Below are 26,855 nucleotides of genomic sequence, written 5' to 3' on the forward strand. Positions count from 1 at the left end.
GGCGGGAGTCTAGGTCCGGGCTAGCGGGCGGCCGGGGTCGGAAGTTAGCGGACGGAGGCGAGCGCAGCCCTGCTCATCGGCGTGAGGTGGCAGGTGGGTCCTCCGAGGTGCGAACGCGAGTGGCGGGAATTCTGGCCCTTCGGGAGGGGCGAACGCGGGCGCCGCGAAGGGAGTAGTCGTGGTCTCTCGGTCGCATTCGTGGCTACAGGTGTCACTTGGGGATCAATCACGAGCCGTGTCACTAACTATCGCTGGGCCCTGGCCAATTCCACAGGATTTCAGGGCTCCCAAATCACGGGAAGTCGGCCTTTTAGACGCGCACTGGGCAAGGGCTGGGCGTGACTCTGCACTGGCTGGTGGGCTGGCATTTCTTTTAAATGACCATGTATTTTATAAAATGTCACTGAAAGGGGAAGGGAGTTGGTTGGAAAATACAGAAAGTGACAAAGCAGAAAATAAATCATGGGTGACCTACCCCCCAGAGAGTCAGTGTTAATTTTGGGGTAAAATTCTTCCGGTCTTTTGAGGTTTAATTGGCATACAATGCACTGCACATATTCAAAGCACACAGTCGGGTAAATTTTGAATATGATGCACATGTATTTTTGCATATTTCACAGCCCAGGGGCCTGTCTGCACTATCTGGTTTTGGACTTGCTGGTGTTACACGTGGCCTCTGGGCAGCTTCTTTCTCACCCCTCCCTTCACCCAACATAAAGGGAGCTCTTATCAGCCCATTTTACAGACTCAGTGCTGAGTGATGCTGGGGAGCTGCAGACTCCCAAAAGCCCTGAGCCCTGTTCATATCCCACCCCCTACCACCCCACCACCACCACCACCCTACATCTTAAGGAATGAATGATTTCCCCCCCCACACGTGTTTGGGGTAGCCTGTGTGGGTCTGTTATCAGAACTCATTGAGGGAGTGTGTGTACTGAATGGAGTGAGAACACAGCAAGTGAAAGTCCTGGTTGCCCTGCCCCCCCCCCCCATGCCCCAGGACACGGTGATTCTCTCCTTCCTCCTAGAAGGCACCTATTGTTTCTTCACCCCAATCCTGCTCTGATGGCTGTCTTTCTCCTCCCTGGGGTCCAAATTGACACCCACCTCAGACAACAACTGTCCCACTGCTCCTGTCTTCTGACAGGTGGGTATCCCCACTTTTAAAATTCTCTGGAGCTGAGCTGTCCAGGGAAGCAGCCACTGACTACATGTGGCCAGTAAACCCTTGAAACATGACTGGATTAAATTAGGACCTGTTATAATACGTGCAAAATGAACACCAGATCACAGAGACTCATGTATTTTAAAAAGGCAGAATATCTCCTTAATATTTTCTATATTCCTTAGGTGTTGAAATGATATTTTGTTGCCCTTGGGTTAAATAGAATATATTATTACTACTGATTTTACCCGTTTCTTTTCATTTTCTTATTTTTCAGTGTAGATACTGGAAAATTTGAAATTAAGCATGGGTGCACATTATATTTTTAGTGTCTTCCATGGTGTTTATTTTTTCTGCAAATACATGTTCAACTCTTGCTCTCCTAGGCTTTGTGGTTTTCTGCTTCCTCTTTTTGGCTTTAGTAATTTCTTTTTTTTTTTCCTTTTTATTGACTTTAGAGAGAGAGTGAGAAACATCGATGAGAGAGAACATCAGTTGGCCGCCTCCTACATGCCCCCCACTGGGGATTGGGCCCAGAACCCTGGGCATGTGCCCTGACCTGGAATCAAACTAGCGACCTCTTGGTGCACAGGTCAACGCTCAACCAATGAGCCACACCAGCCGGGCGGCTTTAGTAATTTATTCAAAGGAGTGATCTACTTAAAGGATTTAGCCAATTGCTTGGTGTTTTGTATTTGGTGAATTAGTGTTAGCTATAATTTTTTTTTTTATCATCCCCCGGGGACATTTCTGCATTTATCTTGAGATAGAGCGGAAGGGAGAGAGGGAGGAAGAGAGAGAGAGAAACATCAAGTGGTTGCCACCCACATGACCCCAGCCTGGGACTGGGGACAAACCATAACCAAGGTATGAGCCCTTAGTGGGAACTGAATCCGGGCCTCTCTGGTCCACGTGCCGATGCTCTAACCACTGAGCAAAACCAGCCAGGGAAGTTGTAATTTTTTAATAGACTACTTTTTAGAGCAGTTTTGGGTTTATGGCATAACTGAGCAGAAGGCACAGAGATTTCCCATTACCTTCTACCCCCACATATGCACAGCCTCTCACACTGTCAACCTCCCCAACTAGAGCAGGACATTTGTTACAAGGATGAACCTACACTGATTCATCACTATTACTCCAAGTCCATGGTTAACATAAGGGTTTATTCACTCTTTGTGTTGTACATTCTGTGGGTTGGGACAAATGTATAGTGACATGTGTCCACCATGACTATGTTATACAGAGTAGGTCACTGCCATAAAAATCCTCTGTGTTCTGCCTATTCATCCCTCTCTCCCCCAACCCCTGGCACCCACTGAACCTTTTGATGTCTGTATAGCCTTTTCCAGAATGTCCTAGAGTTGTAATCACAGTGTCACCTTCTCAGACAGTATTCTTTCTCTTAGTTAGTCTCCCTAAAGGAGAGAGTGTCTGTATCATCTTTGCATCTCCTACAAAGTTGAGCTTAGTGTTCTCCATGTACAAGGATGACTGTCATCAGCTGAAGTCTAAGTTCTCTCTCTCAGCAAAAGTTATATCTTCGTCCCTCAGGGGATTTGTGGAAGTGCTAGTTCGGTTCCTGAACTTTTTTATTTTTAATCCTCACCAGAGGATATTTTTCTGTTTATCATCAGATAGAGTGGGAAAGAGAGAGGGAGAGGGGGGAGAGAGAGAGTAACATCGATGTGAGAGGGACACATCGACTGATTGCCTCCCGCATAAGTCCAACCAGTGCCAGAGACGAACAGCAACCCAGGTACATGCCCTTGACTGGAACCAAACCTGCGACTCATTGATCTGCGGGGCTATGCTCTAACCACTGAGCAACCAGCCAGGGCCTTTCCTGAACTTTTTAAACAATTCATATTCTAACAAGTTGAGGCCAGGCTGTTTCTTTGTGTGTGTGTGGGGGGGGGGGGGATGGGGGGGGGGATACGTGCCCCTAGCAGGAAACGAACCCCGGACTCTCTGGTCCATAGGCCGACGCTCAACCACTAAGCCAAAGTGGCTGGGGCTGGGGCAGGCTGTTTCTTATGTGGAAATCCTCCTGCTCCAAGGCTGAGCTCTTAAGTTCATGGAAAAATCAGCTATTATCTTTTGGGAGTTGTTCTCACATCTCCAGAACCTCATAAACTGGAATTTTAACAAAATCCCCCACCAGCAGCTAGGAAGTTGGGTTTTTACTCTGGGAAGTTCCAGATGTGCCCCAATTGGTGAACTCTTTTTCTGATTTCCTGGAATTTCAAAGTTCAGATAGCTTAAACAGAAAAGGGGAATCTGACTTAAGAAACTGGATTTTGCACTGGCCTGTTTGACTCAGTGATTAGAGTGTCAGCCCTCAGTCTGAAGGGTGTTGGGTTCGATACCCAGTCAAAGGCACATACCTGGGTTGCAGGTTCGATCCTTGGCCCCGGTCGGGGTTGTACAGGAGGCAACCAATTGATGTATCTCTCTCACATCCATGTTTTTCTCTCTCCTTCTTTCCCTTTCATTTTATCTAAAAAAATCAATGGAAAACATCCTTAGCTGAGGATTAGTAAGAGAGAGAGAGAGAGAGAGAGAGAGAGAGAAACTGGATTCTGGGAAGGACAAGGTTATTCCTGCAGCCAAGTCCCAAATAAGACATTTGGGGCTAGTCAAGGTCACTTTGTGGGGGGCTTTACTGGGCACTATGGAGTGTTGAGCAGAATCCCTGGCCCCCCAGACATTGCCTGGGGTCTTGTGGGGGCAGGACCACCCCCGGTGATACCCACAAGTGTAGCTGACTTACTGGGAACTCTTCACAGTCCCCTTGGAGAGAATTGCCACCCTTGAGTGGATGGGCCTGGCCCCCTCAGTGGACAGCTCAGAGCTGTAACTCCTTCCCTCCATTGCCCCCTGCCTCTGAGGTCAGTGCACAGTCAAGTCCATATCTGAGAATCCTGATGTGAAAAGGAAGTGTAGTCCAGCTGGTGTGGCTCAATGGTTGAGCATCGTCCCATGGACCAAGATGGGACTGGTTCGATTCCCGGTCGGGGCCCATGCCCAGGTTGTGGGCCCGAACCCCAGTGGGGGGCATGTAGGAGGCGGCCAATCGATGTTCTCTCTCATTGATGTTTCTGTCTCTCTCTCCCTCTCCCTTCTTTCTCTAAAATCAATAAAGAAGAAAAATAATAAAAGGGTCGAATTTATGGGGTGTGAATTATATCCCAATTGGGCTGGAATCCGTGGAACCCCTCAACAGCAACTGGCCTGGAGCAGCCCCCACAAACCTTACTTCCTGCCTTCCTACAATACATGTTGGAGAACACCACCCACAAAACCATGACCTGAGCACAAAAGGCCAACAAAATGCAAATCCCCACCCTGCAGGATGTCGGGGGCCTTCCTGCACAGGGAGCTATGGTGATATTTTAAAATGCACATTAGGATGGTGGAAGACAGTGCTAGGGCAAGGCTTCTACAATGGGACAGGTACCCTAGGCCTCGAGCACCTTTCAGCTAAATACTTGGGCTGCTGGCCTGAACCTAGGGACTGATCTCCCAGATTGGGGCCTGTCCCTCCACCCCACCCCCACCACCAGGTCAGGGTCGTGTCAGCAGCAAAGACAGGATGTGGAGGCACTGGAAGGAAGTGGTAATGGGCCGGGCTTTGCTGCACCTCTTGAGGCTAAGACCATTGCTTAGAGGAACTGTTTTGTTTTCAGGAAATAAAGGAGGGGTGGGCGTGTATTGGGTCGGGAATTTTGTCATCTTACCTTGTGTCATTCTAGAAGCTTCTAGATGCCACACACATCTCATCTGTGGGGAAAACCAAGGAGCCAGGAAAGCCGTTAGCATTGAATTCTGAGATGATTCTCCCAACCCTCCCCCACGCCAGTGCCCTTGGAGGTGTTCTAAGAATATCAAGAAGAAAGGCGCTGGAGACCATAATGGGGGCAGCAATGAGGACTTGTTCAAAGCTGGCCACCCCTCAGCCATGGGATTTGTGTTTCTAATACAACGTTATTTGTCTTTGATGGGAACTCTGCCCATCCAGGATGTATTTCAGAAAATCATTGCTTCCACTTAAAAAAACTCCTCCAACCTTCTGAAAAGAGTCAGAAAGGCGAGCAGGAGCCTTGCATGCCCCTTCCGCTGCCTCACTCCATCTTCCAGAACCGTCTGTGCGATGGCATGAGAGAGTGTGGACAAAGACAAGGTGGCCTGCCTGGGGGGCAGTGGGGCTGCCACTTTCCTGAGGCTTGGCTGGGCAGGGGCTCCTCCCCAGGGTCTTGTCACTGTCCCTAAGGCTCCTGTCTTCCTAGGTCTCATAGCCCCCCAGTGATATCAGAGGTTAAACTCCCAAAGCCATCACCAGAGAGGCCCCAAAATAAATAGAAGGCAGCAACTGGGCCCTGGAGGGGTGCAGATTTCTTTGTGTTGGGATCTCTCTCAGGGTAGAAGGTTTACTTCAAGATAAATAGGAACCTGGAATAGAGGCAGCTATAGGCTCTGAGGCCTGGCTTGACCAGCCCCACTCTGCTGGATGAGGGGTATAGCCCCCACTTCATATTCTCATTACCAAGTGAAGCTACCCTTGCCCCAGGTAGAGGGACGTTTGGAAGCTGAAATAAGACCAAGGATGAGAAAGTGTCTCCATGGTGCCAGCAGGCAGTGGACCCAGAAAAGGTGGCTGGCTTTTTTGGGTGGCCCACAGGGCTGCCCAGCCCTGGGGGATGCAGCTAGTCTCTATGATAAGGGTCAGGGAGGTGGCCTCTTTTTTGTTGTTGTTTTTTAAATATGTTTTTATTGATTTTTTAAAGAGAGAGAAAGGGAGGGAGAGAGAAACATCTGTGTGAGAGAGAAACATTGATCAGCTGCCTCCTGCACTCCCCTCACTAGGGACTGAGCCCACAACCGGGGCATGTGCTCTGATCGAGAATCTAACCAGTGACCTCTCAGTCCATGGGACGATGCTCAGTCCCCTGAGCCACACTGGCCGGGATGTTGTTATTATTTCCATTCATTTTTAGAGAGAGTGGAAGGAAGGGAGGGTGAGAGAGAAAAATATCGACTTGAGAGACACATCGATCAGCTGCCTTCCACATGCCCCATGACTGGGGCCAGGAATTGTACCCTTGACCCTTTGGTGCACAGGCTGACGCTCTAACCACTGTCCCACACCAGCCAGACAGGGGAGGTAGCCTCTTAATCTGAGCTTCCAGGTTTGAGACTGGGCCCCATCCTGTCCTTTCATGGTAGGAAAGAAGGGCAGATGGAGCTTTTCTGGCAGCTGCTTTCCCTTCTTGGAGGCTCTACCTTCCCACCCTCCAGGCCTTGGGTACCCAGGGCTGCGCTAACTCTCCAAAACCAGGGAAGGGGGCTGGTATGGACTCTGTGCTGGCATTGCAGAGGTTTCCAGTGGGGGCGAGACCAACCTGGAGGGCGCCTGGCACTGGATTTGGTATCAAACAAGTGGAAGCTGGCATAATGGACAGGTGGTGAATTATGGAGGCATATGGCCCAGCAGAAAGAACTACAGCTTCACTCGCACAGTCCAGGATTCAAGTTCAGGCTCCTCCTACCAGCTGCATGGCCTGAAACACTGACTTGGTAATCAGTAACTAGTTACTACTGAATCATTATCTTCTAACTCTGGGTCAGTCATGCCCCCCAAGGGATGCTGGGGCAATGTCTGGGGACACCTGTGGTTGTCACAACTAGGGGTGCCCCTGCCATTGAGTGGATGGGAGGTGGGGCCACCCCACAGTACCCAAGATGGCTCCCCGCAGAGAGTGACCCAGCCCCAATATCAGCAGTTCATGGGTGGAAGGGTTGGGAGAATAGCCAGGCTGGGCCTAATCTTCCCCTACTGTAAAGTGCTTAGCTGGTTATTAACCGAGGTGACAGGAAGTGACAATGGCAGCCAAGTCCAGATCTGAGGAAGGAAGTGAAGGCACTTCTGGTCTGGCAGGAGGCACCAGGTCCTTTTTGCTCCAGAGCACAGGTGGTCAGTCTTTACATGGGCCTAGTTCACTCTGGGGCAGATCATTCACTGCACCTTGTAGTTTGTGTAGTTGTTTTATTTGTTTGTTTGTTTTTATCCTCACCCAAGGACATTTTCTTTCTTTTTTTTTTTTTTTTTTATCCTCACCTGAGGACATTTTTCCAGTTTTTGTTCAGATAGAGGGAGAGAGAGGAAGACAAAGAGAGAAATATCAACATGAAAGGGACACATCGAATGGCTGCCACCCGCACAACCCAACCAGGGCCGGGGACAAACTGTAACCGAGGTACATACCCTTAGTGGGAACCGAACTCGGGTCTCTGTACTGCAGGCTGACACTCTAACCGCTGAGCCAAACTGGCCAGGGCAGGACATTTTTCGATATTTTGTTCAGATAGAGTAGGAGGGAGAGAGAGAGAGAAAACATCGACGTAAAAGGGACACATCGAGTGGTTGCCACCTGCACAACCCAACCAGGGCTGGGACAAACTGCAACTGAGGTACGTGCCCTTAGTGGGAACCGAACTCGGGTCTCTCTGTACTGCAGGCTGACGCTCTAACCGCTGAGCCAAACCAGCCAGGGCTTGTGTAGTTTTTTGTAGTTGTTTCACATTTCATAGCAAATAACAATTTTGTAGGTAGTGTCTGCCTCGGTTTGAGCCAAGAGGGAGCATCTTTAGTTCTTCAAGGTTCCTAGGGCGGAGGCTCAGCTAGCACTTGCTCTGCTTATCTCTCACTCACCTTTAAAAAATAATAGCTTTGCCCTGGCTGGTGTGGCTCAGCGGTTAGAGCTTCAGCCTGCAGTCCAGAGAGACCCGGGTTCGGTCCCCGGCCCCAGTTGGGGTTGTGCAGAAGGCAGCCATTCGATGTGTCCATTTCACGATGTTTCTCTCTCTCCCCCTCCCATTCTATCTGAACAAAAATGGAAAGATGTCCTCGGGGGAGGATAAAAAATAATAATAATAATAATAACAGCTGTAGCCCTGGCCAGGGCTAGATATGCCAAGCTTGTAGATTTCAATCTCTGGTCAGGGCACATACAAGAATCAACCAGTGAATGCATAAATAAGTAGAACTACAAATCAATGTTTCTCTCTCTCTCCCTCTCTTTCTCTGTCCCTTCCCCTCTCTCTCTCAAATCATCTTTTTAACTCTAAAAATAACAGCACTGGCTGGTTTGGCTCAGTGGTTCTCAGCCTTCCTAATGCCGTGACTCTTTAATACAGTTCCTCATGTTGTGGTGACCCTCGACAATAAAATTATTTTTGTTGCTGCTTCATAACTATAATTTTGCTACTGTTATGAATTGCTATCGGAAATATGTGTTTTCCGATGGTCTTAGGCAACCCCTGTGAAAGGATCGTTTGACCCCCAAAGGAGTCACAACCCACAGGTTGAGAACTGATGGGTTAGAACGTCAGTCTACAGACTGAAGAGTCACGGGTTCGATTCTGGTCAAGGGCACATTTATCAGTAGCGATTCATCCCCGGCCCTGGTTGGGGTCTGCGGGAGCCAACCAGTCAATGTGTCTCTCTCATGTCAATGTTTCTCTCTCTCTCTTTTCCCTCTCCCTCCCATTCTGTCTGAGATAAATAGAAAAATATTTTCAGGTGAGAATTAAAATAAATAAACACAATAACAGCTTTTAAATTATGTATTTTATGAATGTAAAAAAAATTTTTTTTTTCTTTCTTGAGTTTTAGAGAGAGGAAGGGAGAGGGAGAGAGATAGAAACATCGATGAGTGAGAACATTGACGGGGTGCCTCCTGCATGCCCCTCACTGGGGATCGGGCCCAAAGCCTGGGCATGTGCCCTGACTGGGAATCAAACTGGCCTCCTCTTGGTGCATGGGTTGACGCTCAACCACTGAGCCACACTGACGTGGCTAAAAAAATTTTTTTAAATAATAGCTTTATTAGCTGTCACTCACATACCGCCTACCCCACCCATTTAAAGTGCACATGCACTGGCATCTAATGTCAGAGTGGTGCAACCACCACTTCTATCTAGTTCCAGAATGTTCTCACCTCCACAAAAAGAAGTCCCGTCCTGCCCTGGCCAGTTTGGCTCAGCAGTTAGAGAGTCAGCCTGCGGTCCAGAGAGACCCGGGTTCGGTTCCCACTAAGGGCATGTACCTCGATTGCAGTTTGTCCCCGGCCCTAGTTGGTCGTGTGGGTGGCAACCACTCGATGTGTCCCTTTCACATCGATGTTTCTCTCTCTCTTCCTCTCTCTCCCTCCCACTCTATCTGAACAAAAAAATGGAAAAATATCCTCGGGTGAGGATAAAAAAAAGAAGTCCCGTCCCTGTCAGCAGTTGCCCCATCTCCTTCACCAGCCCCTGACATCCAGAAGCCCACTTTCTGTCTCTGGATGTGCCTGTTCTGGACATTCCACATCAATGGGATCACATGCTGGCCTTTTGTGTCTGGCTTTTCCCACTGAACATGTGTTCAAGGTCCATCCACGTTGTAGTGTCAGTGCTTCACTCCTTTTCACGGTTGAGTGACATTACAGTATATGGATAGATCATGTTGTGTTTGTCACTTGTGGATGGACGCTTGGGTTGTTCCCACCGTTTGGTGATTTTAATAAATCTTGTTGCTGTGGGCATTCATGTATAGGTTTCATGTGGATGTGTGTCGTTGCTTCTCTTGGATCGATACCTAAGAGTGAGTTGCTGGATCAGATAGTAACTCTGTTGTTTAACTGCCAGACTGTTTTCCACAGTGCTGTACCCTTTCATGTTTTTACCAGCTGGGCACAAGCATCCAATTTTTCCTGGTCCTCACCAGCACCACCGGTGGTCTTTTTTTTTAATCCTCACCCAAGGATATGTTCATTGATTTTTTTTTTTATTATTGATTTTACAGAGAAAAGAAGGGAGAAGGAGAGAGAGATAGAAACATCGATGAGAAAGAACATGGATTGGCCACCTCCTACATGTCCCACACTGGGGATCAGGCCTACAACCTGGGCATGTGCCCTGACTGGGAATTGAACTGGCGACCTCTTGGTGCATGGGTCAATGCTCAAGCGCTGAGCCGCACTGGCCAGACTGTTCGTTGATTTTAGAGACAGAGAAGCACCAATGTGAGAGAGAAACATCACTCAGTTGCCTCCCGTACCTACCCTGACTAGGGATTAAACCCACAACCTGTGTATGTGTCCTGACCAATTGAGCCACCCAGCCAGGGCTTGTGTGTGAGGGTAATTCACTTCTCTTTGCACTGGGGTTTCTCCTGTCCTCCAGCCCTGCTGTCTTTGGTTGGCTCCATTGTCCCCATGCTCAGCTTCTGTGTTTTACATGGCTCAGGCCAAACAGTAGGGAAGCTCTGCCAGATTTCACCAATTGTGTGAAATGACCGAAATCAGGTTCTCTTCCTCGTTACTCCTCCCCTCCCCCCTGGCACTGCTGACACTGAGACCAGGTCACTCTCTGTGGAGGGCTACCTGGGCACTGTGGGGGGTTGAGCAGCATTTCTGGCCCCCTCCCACTCAATGCCAGGAGCACCACCAGTGTGACAACTATAAATGTCCCCAGACACTGCCCAGGGTCCCCTAGGGGCAGGATCACCCAGGTGAGAACACTGGTTTAGGTATTTATTTATTTATTTATTTATTTATCTATTTACTGATTGATAGATTGTTACTCCTCACCTGAGGATATTTTTTCATTGATTTTTAGATAGAATGGAAGGAAGGGAGGGAGAGAGAGAGAGAGAAACATTGATGTGCGACACATTGATTGATTGCCTCCCCCAAACCCCAACTAGGGCCAGGGATCAAACCTGCAACCCAGGTACATGCCTTTGACAAGGAATTGAACCCATGACCGTTCGGTCCGCAGGCTGACACTCTTAACTGCTGAGCCAAACTGGCCAGGGCTAGGCTTTTTTTATTATATATCTGAAATTAAACCAAAGGCTTTTAGAAGGCAGAGCCTGGCCTTCTGACATGAAGTGTCCATTGAGTACATAGAGAAGTACAGAAGGATGGCTCTGGTGGGCTCTGCTGTGTTTCCTCTGACCCCGGCAATGGGAGGGACTTGTATTGGCAGTGGTTCTGAAGGAATCTCTCGAAGGCCAGGTCCCAGGAGCCCTCCACCCTCAGAGACTCTTCCTGTGCCCAGAGATGGGCAGGGCCAAGCCTGAAGGAGGCTCTGGGCTCCAGGATGTGGCCCAAATCATGACTCAGCTCTCTCTAACTTTGCTGAAATCCTCAGCACCCTTGGGCCATCTTGTACCTGAGTCACTTCACCTTGGCCCCAGCTCACTCACTGGGGCCCGGGAAGAACGAGACTTGACCATGGCTACACCTTACTGCACTGAGCTGGGTGCTGTGTTCAGAGTGAACATGTTCTTCCCTTTGGCTGAGTTTGGCCTTGGCAGTGCTGACCTCGGTGGATCATACTCTGTTGCCGCATCCCTGTAGAAGATGTGAGGTCCAATCCTCTTAGTTTGTGATCATTTGCTGCATGGTATGCTGTCTTGAGGGTGGGTAACCAGACAAGCCTGCTGGCCACATGTCACAGAAATGAACTCCCACTGTCAACAAAAGAATGTCCAAACCTATAGAAGGATCTTATAATAATTTATTAGAGGTTTTTTGAGCAAAACTGAGGACATTTCTGGATGCTAGTTCTCAAGGGATTGAGAAAATGCTTCCGGAATGGCCATTTGCATTTCTTTTTATGTATTGGGAATCAAAGGAGGGACAATAAGAAAGGTTACATGAAATCATTGGTGGGGGTTTAAGGAGAAAGCAAAGTGGGAAATCCTAGGATTGGGTAAAAAGTAAAATGGAGAGCCCTGGCCGGTTTCACTCAGTGGTTAGAGCATCAGCCTGCAGTCCAAAGACTTGTGGGTTTGATTCTGGTCAAGGGCACGTACCTTAGTTGCAGTTTGGTCCCCGGCCCTGGTCAGGGTCAAGCGGGAGGCAGCCAGTTGGTGTGTCTCTCTCACATCAATGTCTCTCTCTCTCTTTCTCCCCCTCCCACTCTATCTGAAGATAAATGGAAAAATGTCCTCTGGTGAGGATTTAAAAAAACAGTAAAATGGAGAGACACATACTTCTTGTACATTGGAGGGTACAGGATAGTTAACATTTGGCATTTACAGTAAATAGGAATGGAATGTGGGCAACAAGATAACACTGAGGAATGTACCAGCTGGTGCGTGATTACTCTCCTGGAAGAAAAAAATCACTCTAACATTTCCAAGGTGTTAACCTAGATGCACAAGAACAGAGGGCAGGGCTCACTTAAGGTAAAGACTTAGTTGCTGTTTGTCCCCGGCCTTGGTTGGGGTCGTGTGAGTGGCAACCACTTGTCTCTCTCACATCTACTCCCTTTCTCCCTCCAGCTCTATCTGAGGATAAATGCAAAGATGTCCTCAGGTAAGGATTACAAAAAAAAAGAAAAAGAAAAAGGGGATGGGGATTTACTATAATACTATAAATGGTTATTTGCTACCTCTCATCGGTGAACGCCCAAAAGATCCCCACCCCTACAGCCCCACTGGCCTCCACTCTCCCTCTGTTTCCACCATGTGCACGCTCCCGGGAGGGCGTCCACCTGGGCCTGCAGATGGAGACAAGGAGGCAACAGGTCGGCTGGTTCCATCATTGTGGCAGAGTGATGGTGATATTGGTGGTGATGCAGTGATTGCAGCCTGAATGTGAGCAAGGCCTCTGGCTTTGCATTTTCATTTCATCCTCTCTCCTCTGAGATGGAGCTTGTTAGTCTCTTCACATAACAGAGGAGGAGACTAAGCACAGTCAGGAGAAGGTGGATCAGGTGGGAGACTGAGGCCTTCATAGCAGGAACGTGGGCTGCAGCACCCACATGAAGGCCTTGTCCCCAGAACTGGTAGGTGTCTGGCATGTTCCCATTTAGGCACAGACAAGATCCAGACAAGCTCGTCCAAGCTTCTTAAATGCTGTTCTTGGATGAATGGTGTCCCCCCAGATTCATATCCACACATTGGAAATGGGGTCTTTGCAGATGTCATCAAGATGATCAAATAATGAGGTCACGTGACAGCGTGGGTGCCGCGGCTTCACGTGATGGGCGCCGGCGCCGGGGTCTCTTTCCTGCCGTGTGCGCTACAGCTGCTGGGCCTCTAGACCACAGGATCGACTGGCCAGCCGGCCGTAGCCCTTCACCAGCGCCCTCCCTCCCGCTGCCCAACCACCCGACCCCTCCCGGCTCCTGCTCTGGTGAACCTGGTTCCCATGGCGGCCCTTGGTGGTGCCCAGCGGCAGCCACTGCTCCTGCTGTTACTCGAGTTAGCAGGCCTCATGCATGGTGCATCAGCAGTGTTTGTGGTGCAAGATGGCATCAGGACAGCTTGTATAATGACTAACTTCTCTGCTGACTTCTTGACCAACTATATTACCAAGACTGGCCCTAAGAATGTGACCTTCAGCCTGCCATCTAATGCAAAAGTATTAAATACCAGCTCCTGTGGTAAAGAGAATGCTTCTAACCCCAGTCTTGTGATTGCTTTTGGAGGAGGACATACACTGAACCTCACTTTTGCAAGAAATGCAACTCGTTACAGGGTTTAGTTGATGAGTTTTGTTTATGACTTGTCAGACACACAGATTTTCCCCAGTGCAATTTCCAATGAAACCAAGTCTAATGAATCCATAACTGACATCATGGCAGACATAAATAAAAAATACAGATGTGTGAGCAGCAACCAGATACACATGAAGAATGTAACTGTCACTTTCCATAATGCCACCATCCAGGCATACCTTTCAGATGATAGCTTCAGCAAGGAAGAGACGCGCTGTATGCAAGATGGACCTTCTCCAACAGTGTCACCAACAACTCCCCACCATTCAACATCCCCTCCTCACCCTTCTCCCCACCCTTCGCCATCCCCAGTGCCTGAGAGCCCCTCGGTAAAAAAGTACACTGTGAGTGGCACCCATGGAACCTGTCTGCTGGCCAGCATGGGGCTGCAGCTGAATGTCACCTACAAGAAGAAGGATAACACGACTATGACCAGAGTGTTCATTATCAACCCAAATAAGACCCAAGTCACTGGGTGCTGCGCTCCTCAGCAGGTGACCCTGGAACTCCAGAGTGAGAGCAGCACTTTCCTAGTCTTCCAGTTGGGAATGAATGCAAGTTCTAGCCATTTTTTCCTGCAAGAAATCCAGTTGAACATGACTCTTCCTGATGCCAGAGACCCCACCTTCAAGGCCACCAACTCACTGAGAGCACTTCAGGCCACTATGGGGAATTCCTACAAGTGTAACACCGAGGAGCAAATTTGGGTCACAGAGGCCTTTTCTGTCAACATTTTCCAAGTACAAATCCAGGCTTTCCAGGTAGAAGGTGACAAGTTTGGGTCTGTGGAAGAATGTTAGCTGGATGAGAATAACATGTTAATCCCCATCACCGTCGGTGGTGCCCTGGCAGGGCTGGTCCTTATCGTCCTCATCGCCTACCTTATCGGCAGGAAGAGGAAACATGCCGGCTACCAGACGACTTAGCACAGCCGCAGACCAGCAGAAGCTACGGGGCCTGTGTTCATTTCCCTGAGCTTAGGTTGATGTTGAGGGAGGCATACTTTATTGCAAACTGATTTTCAGATCTGCTTTATCCAGTGTGAAGTTCATCTGCAACATTTACTATGCACAAAAGAGTAACTATTGCAGTGACGGTGTTAATTTTGCTAACGGGGTTAAATATTTTGCTAACTGGTTAAATATTTTGCTAACTGGTTAAACATTAAGGAGGGGAGGGTAAAGTACTTTTCTAATTGGGCACTAACTCCACTATCATTTGACTTTTTATGGTTCTGCTGTTTGGTCTCTCTTCATTCTTGACTCAGATATAAACTTTACAAAGGGAGGTTCTCTGGTCTTAAAACTGAAGAAAGCTGGCTAACTGTTAGACTGACACAGTTAAGAAATTAGCAGAGAAAGAGAATTTTAAAACAGAAGTACTTCAGCCCTGGCCAGTTTGGCTCAACGGTTGAGCGTCAGCCTGCGGGCCAGAGAGTCCCAGGTTCGGTTCCTGCTAGGGGCACGTACCACACACACACAAAAAAAGAAGAAGTACTTCAAAAGGTGAAACTCTGGAATGCTTAAGTTGAGCTTTAGAAGCCAAGACATCCTGGCCCCCACAGGTTGTACAGCTCAACACTCGAGTGAGCATTAAAGCGATTGGTCTTTCCATGCTCTGCCACTCAAGAGCTGGCACCTTTTTAAATAGAAAAAAAAAATGGGTGTTATTTTTATTTACTTCTTTTTTTTTGTAAAGTGATTTTCAGTCTTCTGTTTGAGATTCAGGGTGATCCTGTGTCTGCACCTGCGTACAATAATCGGTTTCACTCTGATTTATCTGCTTGCAGCTCAGGCGGGCTGTGCACTGAGGATCCCTTCATGTACCGCATTGCCGTAACAATGTTAATAAAATGTCTCTTTCTTTAAAAAAAAAGATGATCAAATGAGTTCCCACTGGATTAAGATGGGCCCTAATCTAATGTTGAGATTTAGACACAGAAGAACAGAGAAGCAACAGGAATTTATTCCCTCTCAGCCCTAAAGGGTGTCTGCAAGGCTGGTCCCCTCTGAGGCTCAGAGTGAGTGACTGTCTCATGGCTGTGGCAGTGATCCCTGCGATCCCTTGGCCTATAGACAGGTCACTCCATCTCAGTCTCCGTTATTACATGGACTTTTCCCTGTGTGTCTGTGTGTTTCCTCTTGTAAGGGCACACGTCATCTAAGTTCCCACCTGGATAATCCAGGACAAGCGCATCCTAAGATCCTTAACTTAATCATGTCTGCAAAGATCCTTTTTCTAAATAAGGTCCCATTTGCAGGTCCTGGGGATGTGAACATGTCTGTACAGAGGCCGCCACTTAGCCCTCTGTGGTCACCCTGTGCCCGTGCATGTTTTAGTACACTCTGTCCCACTTTATAGTAAGTGTGTGGGTGCTGGGGGCAGGAGTAGGATGCTGGCTGGCCTGGGCTCTCAGAGGTCCTGACTCAGCATCTGCTCTGAAGCGGTCGTGACATGCTTGAGGGCAGTTCTGTTTACTGAGGAGCCAGCACCCTTTTGGTAAAACTCAAAACCACAAGTCCTTGGAAAACTCCCCAGTGTGGCCCACTCTTGCTTCTAGAACAGGGTTTCCAGGAACAGGTGACAATTTTTCCTCTCTGTATTCCAGATCTCAGGGAAGACCTGGGAGCTAGTGAATTTCCACTTGCCTCTGGGTTGGTGGCTGACATCAGCATCCTGCCCAGCCCCCTTTGTGGAGGCCTCACTCAGGAGCGAGCAGTGAGGACCACAATGTCCAACCCCTTCCTGAAGCAGGTCTTCAATAAGGACAAGACCTTCCGCCCCAAGCGCAAGTTTGAGCCTGGCACCCAGCGATTCGAACTGCACAAGAAGGCACAGGCATCACTGAACGCTGGGCTGGACCTGAAGCTGGCCGTGCAGCTGCCTGCCGGCGAGGAGCTCAATGACTGGGTGGCCGTGCATGTGGTGGACTTCTTCAATCGTGTCAACCTCATCTACGGCACCATCAGCGATGGCTGCACCGAGCAGTCCTGCCCCATCATGTCGGGAGGCCCCAAGTATGAGTACCGCTGGCAGGACGAGCACAAGTTCCGCAAGCCCACAGCACTGTCGGCCCCACGGTACATGGACCTGCTCATGGACTGGATCGAGGTGCAGATCAACAACGAGGAGGTCTTCCCCACCAACGTTGGTGAGTCGAGCAGCCTGGGATGGGAGTGTGTTTTTTTGTTTGTTTGTTTGTTTTTGTTTTTTTTTTTGTTATCCTCACCCGAGGATACTTTTCCACTTTTTGTACAGATAGAGTGGGAGGGAGAGAGAGGAAGGGAGGGAGAGAGAGAAACATCGACGTGAAGGGACACATCGAGTGGCTGCCACCCGCACGACCAACCAGGGCCGGGGACAAACTGCAACCGAAGTACGTGCCCTCAGCAGGAACCGAACCCGGGTCTCTCCAGACCGCAGGCCAACGCTCTAACCGCTGAGCCAAACTGGCCAGGGCGGGAGTGTGTTTTTTTAATAACAGCTCTACTGAGCTAGAATTCACAAATTGTGAAATCCACCCATTTAAAGTATAAGTTCAGTGGCATTTAGTACATTCACAGGGTTATGCAGCTATCCCTTCTTTTTGTTTGTGTGTGTGTTTGTTGTGTTTTGTTTGTTAATCCTCACCCGAAGATGTTTTTCTTTTTTTTTTTTAATCCTCACCCAAGGACATTTTTGCATGTATCTTCAGATAGAGTGGGAGGGAGAGAGGGAGGAAGAGAGAAAGAGAAATGTTGATGTGAGAGAGACACATTGAGTGGTTGCCACCCATACTACTCCAACCGGTGCTGGGACAAACTGCAACCAAGGTACGTGCCCTTAGTGGGAACTAAACCTAGGACTCTCAGATCTGCGTGCCAATCCTCTAACTACTGAGCCAAACTGGCCAGGGATCCATTAATTTTTAGAGTGGAAGGAAAGGAGGAGGAGAGAGAAATCGATTGGTTGCCTTCCACACAACCCCGACCAGGGGGCCAGGATTGAACCTGCAACCCAAGTATGTGTCCTTGACTGGGAATCGAACTTGTGACCCTTCAGTAAGCAGACCAACACTCTAACCGCTGAGCCAAACCAGCCAGGGCTACAACCATCCCTTCTAATTCCAGAACATTTCATTACCCCAAAAAGATTCCCTATCCCCATTAGCAGTCACCCCAGCCCCTAACAACCACCAATTCACTTCCTGTCTCTGTGGATTTGGCCTTTTGTGTCTGGCTTCTCTCACTGAGCATCATGTGTTCAAGGTCCATCCACAATGTAGAGTGTCAGTGCCTCACTCCTTTCATGATTGAGTACTATTCTACTGTGTGGGTGGGCCATGATTTGCTTCATGTTATATTATGGCTCTTGAGATGGGGAGATTATTCTGGATTATCCAGGTGGGCCCTAAATTTCATCAGAAGGGTCCTTGTAAAAGAGGCAGAGGGACATTCAATGCACAGAAGAGAAGGTGATGTGACAACAGGAGAAGGAAGAGGGAATCATAAGCCCAGGAATGCCAGCAGCCTCCAGAAAGGGAAGGAAATGAATTCTCCCTGGAGCCTCTAAAAGGAAGCAACCTTGCCCACACCCTGACGGCAGCCCTTAAGTCTGATGTGGGCCTTCTGGTCTCTAGGACGGTGAGAAAGCACATGCAAGTTGTTTTGTTGTGTTTTGTTTTGTTTTTAATAGAGTGTGAGAGGGAGGGGGAGAGAGAGAGAGAAAGAGAAACATCCACAGGAGAGGGACACATTGACAGGTTGCCTCCTGCACGACCCTAACAAGGGCCAGGGACAAACCTCAACAGAGGTATGTGTCCTTGGCTAGAATCAAACCCACGACTAATTGCCGACACTCTAACCGTTGAGCTAAACCAGCCAGGGTGCAAGTTGTTTTAAAAGCACTATGTCGGCCCTTGTTGGTTTCGCTCAGCGGTTAGAGTGTCGGCCCACAGACCAATGTGTTGCAGGTTCCGGTCAAGAGCTTGTACCTGGGTTGCATTCGTCCCCGGCCCTGGTTGGGGTCGTGCAGGAGGCAGCCACTCAATGTGTCCCTTTCATGTCGATGTTTCTCTCTCTCTTCCTCTCTTTCCCTCCTACTCTATCTGAACAAAAATGGAAAAATATCCTCAGGTCAGGATAAAAAAAAAACCAAAACCAAAAAAAGCGCTATGTCGGCCCTGGCTGGTTTCGCTCAGTGGTAGAGCGTCGGCCTGCAGACCAATGCGTCCCGGGTTTGATTCCAGCCAAGGGCATGTACCTCGGTTGCAGTTTGTCCCCAGCCCTGGTGGGGGTCATATGGGAGGCAACCAGTTGATGTGTCCCTCTCACGTCGATGTTTCTCTCTCTCTCTTTCGCTCCCTCTCTCTCTACCTGAAGATAAATGGAGAAATATCCTTGGCTGAGGATAAAAAAAGTAAAAGCACTATGTCAGTGATAATTTGTTACAGTAGCCCTAGGATACCCACACAGAGGCCCTTCTCCCTTTCCCCATTGGCATTGACACAGCATCATGGAAATCAGTAAACAGGTCTCAGGTCCCAGCTCTTAGTTGCTGACAGGTTCTGCACATGGTCAAGTTTCTCACTCCTCTGGACCTCACTCATCCTTTGTACAGGATACAGGCCTGCCACTAGCAGAGGGCTTTCAGAGGCCTGAGAAAAGACCAACTCAGAATAGACACTTTCCCAAAATAGGGTTTCACAGATGCTCCTACCCACCTATCAGGTCACCAAGTCTTGCTGTGGCCCTGGAGTCCATATCTGCACGTGCTCCCTGTTCTGACTCACAGCCTCCTGGGTCCCCCTAAAGTCCTGACAGCTCCTGAAGGGGTCCTCATCCTAGAACTTAGACCCTGAGTTCCTCTAGTCAGCTCCTCACCTGTGGAATGATAATTTTAGCAGTTTTACCAAAGAACCACAAATCTGTTGTGGCAAGGACAGCCCAGCTGGTCATCAGAATCACCAATCCCAGGGCCAGGCTGCACAGTGAAGAAAATGAGTACACATTGGGCCCTGGCCTCTGCCACATGGCCACATCACAGGATCTGGGGTCACCACTGCTTTCCTTGAGAGCCTGTCTCTCCCAGGCCACATCTTTCTGAGCTATATGCAAATCCTGGGGCCCCTCAGACTGTTTTGATTGACCCCCAGCCAGGAAGGTGGAATGGAATATTTTGCATGGACAGCTGGCCATCTCTGCTTGTCTTTGGTGCTTCCAAGAACCAGAGCCTGCTGGGCATTCCATGGGGTAAGATATATGGCTGAGCAAAGAAAGGATTGGGTCCAAATTTCATCCCAGTCTCCCACACCTGTGCCATTGACACCTGTACATCTACTTAGGCCCCAAGCCACCAGCTCATGCTCTTTAATGTGACATTGGGGTGGCAAACTTTTCTGTAAAAAACACAATAACTTGTACCTCGGTTGTAGTTTGTCCCCGGCCCTGGTCGGTTGTGCGGGTGGCAGCCACTCGATGTGTCCCTTTCACATCGATGTTTCTCTCTCTCTCTCTGTTCCTCTCTCTCCCCCCCACTCTACCTGAACAAAAAATGGAAGGATGTCCTCAGGTGAGGATAAAAAAAAACAAAAAACACAATAACTCTTCCTTGGCACTGCCTACGGAGGTGGCAGCCATCTCCTACCGGCACCATCACTGCCCTCAGACCCTTCATAGAAACCCAAGATTGTCAAATGGAGGACCAAGAAATTCATCCAGCACCAGTCAGACCAATACATCAAAATTAAGTGTAACTGGTGGAAACCCAGAGGCATTGATGATAAGGTACACAGAAGATACAGGGGCCAGATCTTGGTGCCCAACATTGGTTATGGGAGCAACAAGAAAACAAAGCACATGCTGCCAGTGGTTTTGGAATTTCTTGGGCCACAGTGTCAAAGAGTTTGAAGTGCTGAGATTGCTCATAACGTCTCCTCGAAGACCCACAAAGCCACTGTGGAAAGAGCAGCCCAGATGGCCATCAGAGTCCTCGATCCCAATGCCAGGCTGCACAGCGAAGACAGTGAATAGTCAGATTGTGTACACATTGTATTTGTGTTAATAAAACCATAAAATCCTAAGGACAAAGAAAAAAAAAAGACCACACAGTGTATCTTTCAGGCTTTATGACCCAGAGGTCTGTGTCTACTACTCAGACCTGCCATGTAGTCCAAAAGCTGCCATAGACACTATGTAAACCAGGGGTGGGGAACCTTTTGTCTACCAAGGGCCAACCATTTGGATATTTATAACATCATTCATGGCCCATACAAAATCACCTTAAAAATTAGACTTCTACCCCTGGCTGGTTTGGCTCAGCGGTTAGAGCGTTGGCCCGCAGACCAGAGAGTCTCGAGTTCGGTTCCCACTAAGGGCACGTACCTCGGTTGCAGTTCGTCCCCGGCCTCTGTTGGGGTGTGTGGGTGGCAGCCAATCCATGTATCTCTTTTCACATCAATGTTTCTCTCTCTCTCCCTTCCTCTCTCCCTCCCACTCTGTAGGAAGATAAATGCAAAAATGTCCTCAGGTGAGGATTAAAAAAATTAGCCTTCTATATTTGGTCAAACTAATTTGGTGAGGTATGTGATGTTAGCTGGTATTGATTTCATGGGCCTAATACCACCCGATGGACTGTCACTCCCCACCCCTTACAGGTGGGTCTGTGTTCTAATAAAACTTTATTTACAAAAGCGGTAGTGGGCCACATTTTAACCCCTGCATGAGAATACTGTTGCAAGTGTGGGCTGTGCGGTCCTGGAGATTACATTTCTTTTTTTTTTTTTAATCCTCACCCAGGACATGCTTAGAGAGAGAGAGAGAGAGAAACATCAATTGGTTGCCTTACATAAGTGCCCCTAACCAGGATTGAAAACCCACAACCCAAGTACATATCCTGACCAGGAACTGAACCAGCAACCTTTCAGTGCACAGGACAATACTCAACCAACTGAACTACTCTGAACAGGCCTAGAGATTACATTTCTAAGCCCTTCTCCTGGGCTGGGCTGCTCTAAATCACTCCCCTTCCTCAGCTTTACCCTTGCTGTCTGCTGGTACGCCCTCTCCCAGGGAATACAGTCAAGAGAATACAAGAGCCATCAGTTCTTAGGTGGGGGAGGTGATCTGGCCCCAGACACAGAGGAGGGAGCAGAGCCAGGCTGGACTTGTCATGTACAGAGAGTCTGTCCTTTCCCAATTACCTTTTAACTGGACACGTCTCAGACTTTCCCCAGTGGCGAGCAGCTGTCAGCTTCCCATTCAGGGCTGCGGGTCCCAGTCTTGCTGCAGACACTTCATCTTGAGCTTTCCTACACATGGATGTCCTGCACTCCCCTGGACCTCTTTGGGATGTTAGCCATCTGCAGGCCTGATGAGCACAGTGCTATCTAGCTGATAATATTCCATCTCCTGAGAGGTCCCATCTCCTGAGAGCATGTGCCTAGTGCACTGCCGCTTTCCCATGGTTAGCCACATCTGTGTGTCCTCAGCTGGTCAATCAGCCTCTCAGCCCCTCTCTTCAAGGATGGGCTGGTCTGGCCCTGGCTGGGTAGCTCAGTTGGTTAGAGATCATCCTGATATGCCAAGGTTGTGGATTCAATTTCTGGTCAGGGCATATATAAGAATCAACCAATAACCCTGGCTGGTTTGGCTCAGCGGTTAGAGCGTTAGCCTGTGAACCAGAAAGAATCAACCAATGAATGCATAAATAAGTAGAGCCACAAATCTCTCTCTCTCTCAAATCAATTTTTTTTTAAAATAGATGATGGGCCAGCCCTGGCCAGTTTGGCTCAGTGGTAGAGCGTCAACCCACCGACCAGTGAGTCGCAGGTTTGATTCTGGCCAAGGACATGTACCTCAGTTACGGTTCATCCCCGGCTCTGGTCCGGGTTGTTCGGGAGTCGATGTGTGTGTGTGTGTGCCTCTCTCTCCCTTTCTCTCCCTCTTACTCCCCACTCTATCTGAAGATAAATAGAAAAATATCCTCGAGTGAAGATTTTAGAAAATGGGCCAGTCTGTCAGTCCTGGTCCCAGGCACCTTCCTAGTATAGTGCTGGTTGGATCTCATGAACATGTATGTGGCTTCTGTCTTGCTTTGGGGATGAAGAGGACATCTTGGTGGAGGAAGCAGGCAGGAGTGGGAAGGAACCCATAGGTGCTCACAGCAACGTGAATGTGCCTAATACCACCAAACTGTCACCTAGAATGTCTCGCATAGGGAATCTCATTTTACCACAATTTTTTAAAAAATTTTTCTTTATTGATTCAACTTTTTGTTGTTGTTGTTAATCCTCACCCAAGGATATTTTTCTTTCTTCTTTTTTGAATCGTATATGAGCATTTATTCCAGTATTGCTGGCAGTGTGGGAGAGCAGTGGCTCATCCCTGACAAATCTGCTCTGCACTCCCTCTGTAGCTTATATTGGGTAGCTATGTGGGGAAGGGCAGGTAGGCAAAAAAGAAATAACAATGGGTAACACAGTTAAAGATTACAGGCATGAGGAATATCAATGGGTAAAATGGTTACAGAATACAGGTATGGGGAAGTAATGTGGGCTGGGGTTGTCTGCCTCCAGGGCTCCAAGGTTGTTAGTCTTTCCATGATGTGATGTTGAGCAGCTTTCCCTTGTTCTCAGGTAAGGAGGATGGATAGCATTTCTGAGGTCAACTCCCAGGGTATACAATTCCCAGCCAGGTCAGAATGGGCTTTCTTTAATCAAGACAAAGCAATCACGATTAACAGAGCAAGGATATTTAACATTTCTTATAACTATAACTAATGCCCTACTAGGATTAATTCTCAATTATTCTATTATTCTCTCCCACCCTTTTCATTCCCTCCTGTTGATTTTATCATCTCATATTTATGACATTAGTTTTAAATGGAAAGTGTCTTGCTTAACTGTATTATTCCTGGCCTATTATATTTCCCCTTATGGATTTGGGCTCTGAATCCTTTCAAGGGAAAGGAGCATCGAGTCTCTTCTGTAACTGCTTCCTGCTGATGGCGGTGTCGGGGAGGGCGAAATCCAGAGATTCTCCCTTCCTTCCTCACCGGGGTGGTGCTACCAGTGTGAGCCAGGTTGCTGGAGTCTTAGATATGGCGGATGTCTGTCCCCACCAGGGAAGGGCTCACCAAAGGAACAAAGGCCTCTGACAGCACGCTTCTCCTGGAGAAAGCCCCCTCTCCAGCCCTCGCTCCAGTGCCAAACAGCTCAGTTCTTCCCTGTATGTCTCTGGCGCCCCTCGAGCTGCCTCCCCTCCAAGCTTAGAGGGAGGGAGTCCGATAAGTCCATGTGCGGGCCCTTTAAGAGGAGCTGCCTGGGGCTCCAGCTGCCTCAGCCTCACTGAGCCTCAGTTCCCACTGGTTTTTCCAGCCAGAAGTTATGGGGACTTCTCTTCCTGGCACTGGACCCCTGATTGGGGCACCTGGTGTGGGACAGGGACCCCCTCAGGGAGGACCTTCCCAGCTGAGGTATCCTCCTGATTTTTATCCGTCACACGTGGGTGTGGGACCAGCCCAACAGCCCCCTCCCCTCCTACCGGTCTTGATGTGGCTGCTGCTTTAATTCTGTAGTTGTAGGACTTCCTTTCAGCTTGATTTCAGGCGGTTTTAAATGATGGTTGTTCTGTAGTTTAGTTGTAACTTTGATGTGGTTGTGGGAGGACGCGATACCCCGTTTACCTATGCTGCCATCTTGACCGGAAGTCTTTACAGATGACTTCTATAACGAGGCCTATACTGTGTGAGTAAGCAATTATATAAACAAGAACACAGGCATACATTCTATGAAACAGAAGAACACAAAACTAAAAGGTTAATGTATACAGTAAATCATAAACCAACTGAGAAGATTTCTAGATGTAAGGCTTCCACTGGAATGAAATCACACAGTGACAGTCTGACAATCTATCAGATTGTCTGCATTTAGAACATCTTTGGTGATGTCATCAGATGCTGAGGCAATAGGGTATTTTTCTATTGATTTTTTAGATAGAGTGGAAGGGAGGGAGGGAGGAGGAGAGAGAGAGAGATTAATGTGAGAGAGACACATTGATTGATTGCCTCCCACACAATCCCACCGGGACCAGGGATTGAACCTGCAACCCAGGTACATACCCTTGACGAGGAATTGAACCTGTGACCCTTTGGTCTGCAGGCCAACGCTCTAACCACTGAACCAAACATGCCAGGTCTATTTAACCACAGTTTTGAAAAGTAATTAGCCCTGGCCAGTTTAGCTCAGTGGTTAGAGAGTCAGCCCGTGGACCAGAGAGTCCCAGTTCAGTTCCCGCTAGGGGCACGTGCCTGGGTTGCAGTTCATCCCCGGTCCCAGTTGGGATCGTGTGGATGGCAGCCAGTTGATGTGTCTCTCTCATGTCGATGTTTCTCTCTCTCTCTTCCTCCTTTTCTCCCTCTTGCTCTATTTGAAGCTAAATGCAAAAATGTCCTCAGGTGAAGATAAAGAAAGAAAAAAAAAAGTAAAGAAATTAGCCCTGGCCGGTTTGGCTCAGCGGTTGGAGCGTCGGTCTGCGGTACAGAGAGAACCGGGTTTGGTTCCCGCTAAGGGCACGTACCTCGGTTGCAGTTTTTCCCCAGCCCTGGTTGGTCGTGCGGGTGGCAGCCACTCGATGTGTCCCTTCACGTCGATGTTTCTCTCTCTCTCTCTCTCTCTCTCCCCCTCCCGCTGTATCTGAACAAAAAATGGAAAAGTGTCCTCGGGTGAGGATAAAAAAAAAAAGAAAGAAAAGAAATTAGCCCTGCCTGGTTTGGCCCTGGGACAGACACCTCCCACCCAATCAACACTTGGCTTCAGGAGGATACCAGAACATGGGCTCTATGAACTTGGGCAGGCTTCTCAGCCTCCCTGAGGCTTGCTAGTTTCCAGGCTGGTTCACGCCCCCAATCCAAGGGTGGTGTGGTTTCAGGGCCAAGCTGGGCCCCTGAGGCTGCTTCCTCAGCCCTGGCCCTCTTGCTGTTCACAGGCACACCGTTCCCCAGGAACTTCTTGCAGGTGGTAAAGAAGATACTGTCCCGGCTGTTCCGTGTGTTTGTGCATGTCTATATCCACCACTTTGACCGCATTGCACAGATGGGTTCCGAGGCGCACGTCAACACCTGCTACAAGCACTTCTACTACTTTGTCAAGGAGTTCGGCCTCATAGACACCAAGGAGCTGGAGCCGCTAGTGAGTGGGGCAGGGATTGAGGGGACCAGGGAGGGGGACACTGGGGCACCCGAAGGCAGGGGCCAGTAAACTGGATTTTGTGAATGGTTTTATTGGCACACTCGGCCATTCAGTTACTACTGCCACTGCTTTCAGCAACAAGAACAGAGGTGAACACCAGACAGACACCATCTGACCCTCAGAGCTGACAGAGTAGCCTCGCAGGCCCTTCACAGAGTTTGCCACACCCAGCCCTACATGAGCTGCTGTCCATTCTCTCTTCTGTAAGGTTTGGCCTTAAATGAGGCCCATGAGTCTCTTGAGAGTGCATCCCCTGCTTTTCTGTAGGTGTGTGTGATTTCTGTCGCCTCTTATGTCAATACCTGATGTCCTGCTTGTTCTTAACAGAAAGAAATGACTGCACGGATATGCCACTGAAAGCCCCTTGGCCCCACTTTCACTGCAGCAGTGCCAGGGACACTCAACTTGAGGGCCACCTTCCTGGAACATGGACTGTGTTTTCGGCCCCAGCGGCTCAGTGACTTCCACAGCTGTCCAACAGTGACCTCTGTGCCCCCAATGCTGCACTGGACACTGGAGTTGAGTCCTTTCTCTAACTCTGAGGTGGCAGTTTCTGTGGGTCCACGCACATTGGGGCCCAGCTTCCCAGAGCCCCACGGCGGGAGATTGAACTTGAAACTCTGTGATTCTCTGTGCTGTGGGCAACTGGGAAAATCCACTTTATCTATAAAGCACTTGGATCTGCCAAAAGGCTGGAGCTCTGCCTGCCCTTCACAGGCCTGTCCCTTAATGTCCCTAGCGTGCCCAGAGGCTGCGCAGGCTCTGGGTCAGCAAGACAGGGACTGCTTCAGCCAGGCCTTCAAGCCTCAGTTCCCTCACAGCAAGCCTCCTGCAGCCTCATGTCTGTGTCATGACAGGTACGACGTGGCCCTGGCTCCCTTCCCCCCACTCCTCTCTTCCTTAGTCCTC

General features: G+C 49.0%; 2 protein-coding genes across 3 annotated transcripts; both read left to right on the forward strand.

Annotated features, from left to right (window-relative positions):
- Positions 1 to 26,839, forward strand: MOB3A (MOB kinase activator 3A). 2 transcript variants are annotated; one of them, XM_036240787.1, is made up of 4 exons: positions 1 to 93; positions 16,329 to 16,871; positions 25,684 to 25,886; positions 26,274 to 26,839. In XM_036240787.1, exons 2-4 carry the CDS (start codon positions 16,451 to 16,453, stop codon positions 26,301 to 26,303), a joined length of 654 nt encoding a protein of 217 aa, XP_036096680.1. In that variant the 5' UTR covers positions 1 to 93; positions 16,329 to 16,450; the 3' UTR covers positions 26,304 to 26,839. The 2 variants fall into 2 exon arrangements, with proteins under 2 accessions (XP_036096680.1, XP_036096679.1); XM_036240786.1 differs by lacking the exons at positions 1 to 93; positions 26,274 to 26,839 and adding exons at positions 12,505 to 12,534; positions 26,022 to 26,149.
- LOC118615665 (lysosome-associated membrane glycoprotein 1-like) lies at positions 13,372 to 14,753 on the forward strand. The gene is given in 1 exon segment (XM_036240785.1): positions 13,372 to 14,753. A coding segment is annotated over 1 exon segment (1,275 nt). The 3' UTR covers positions 14,647 to 14,753.
- Positions 26,840 to 26,855: the final 16 nt, after the last annotated feature.

This window comes from Molossus molossus, unplaced genomic scaffold (assembly GCF_014108415.1).
Source record: "Molossus molossus isolate mMolMol1 unplaced genomic scaffold, mMolMol1.p scaffold_m16_p_4, whole genome shotgun sequence".
NCBI lineage: Eukaryota > Metazoa > Chordata > Mammalia > Chiroptera > Molossidae > Molossus > Molossus molossus.

Excerpts from the sequence above, each read along its gene's own strand:
- MOB3A (XM_036240786.1), top strand. Across the intron at positions 16,872-25,683 it reads GGTCTTCCCCACCAACGTTG|GCACACCGTTCCCCAGGAAC; the intron begins GTGAGTCGAGCA and ends TGCTGTTCACAG.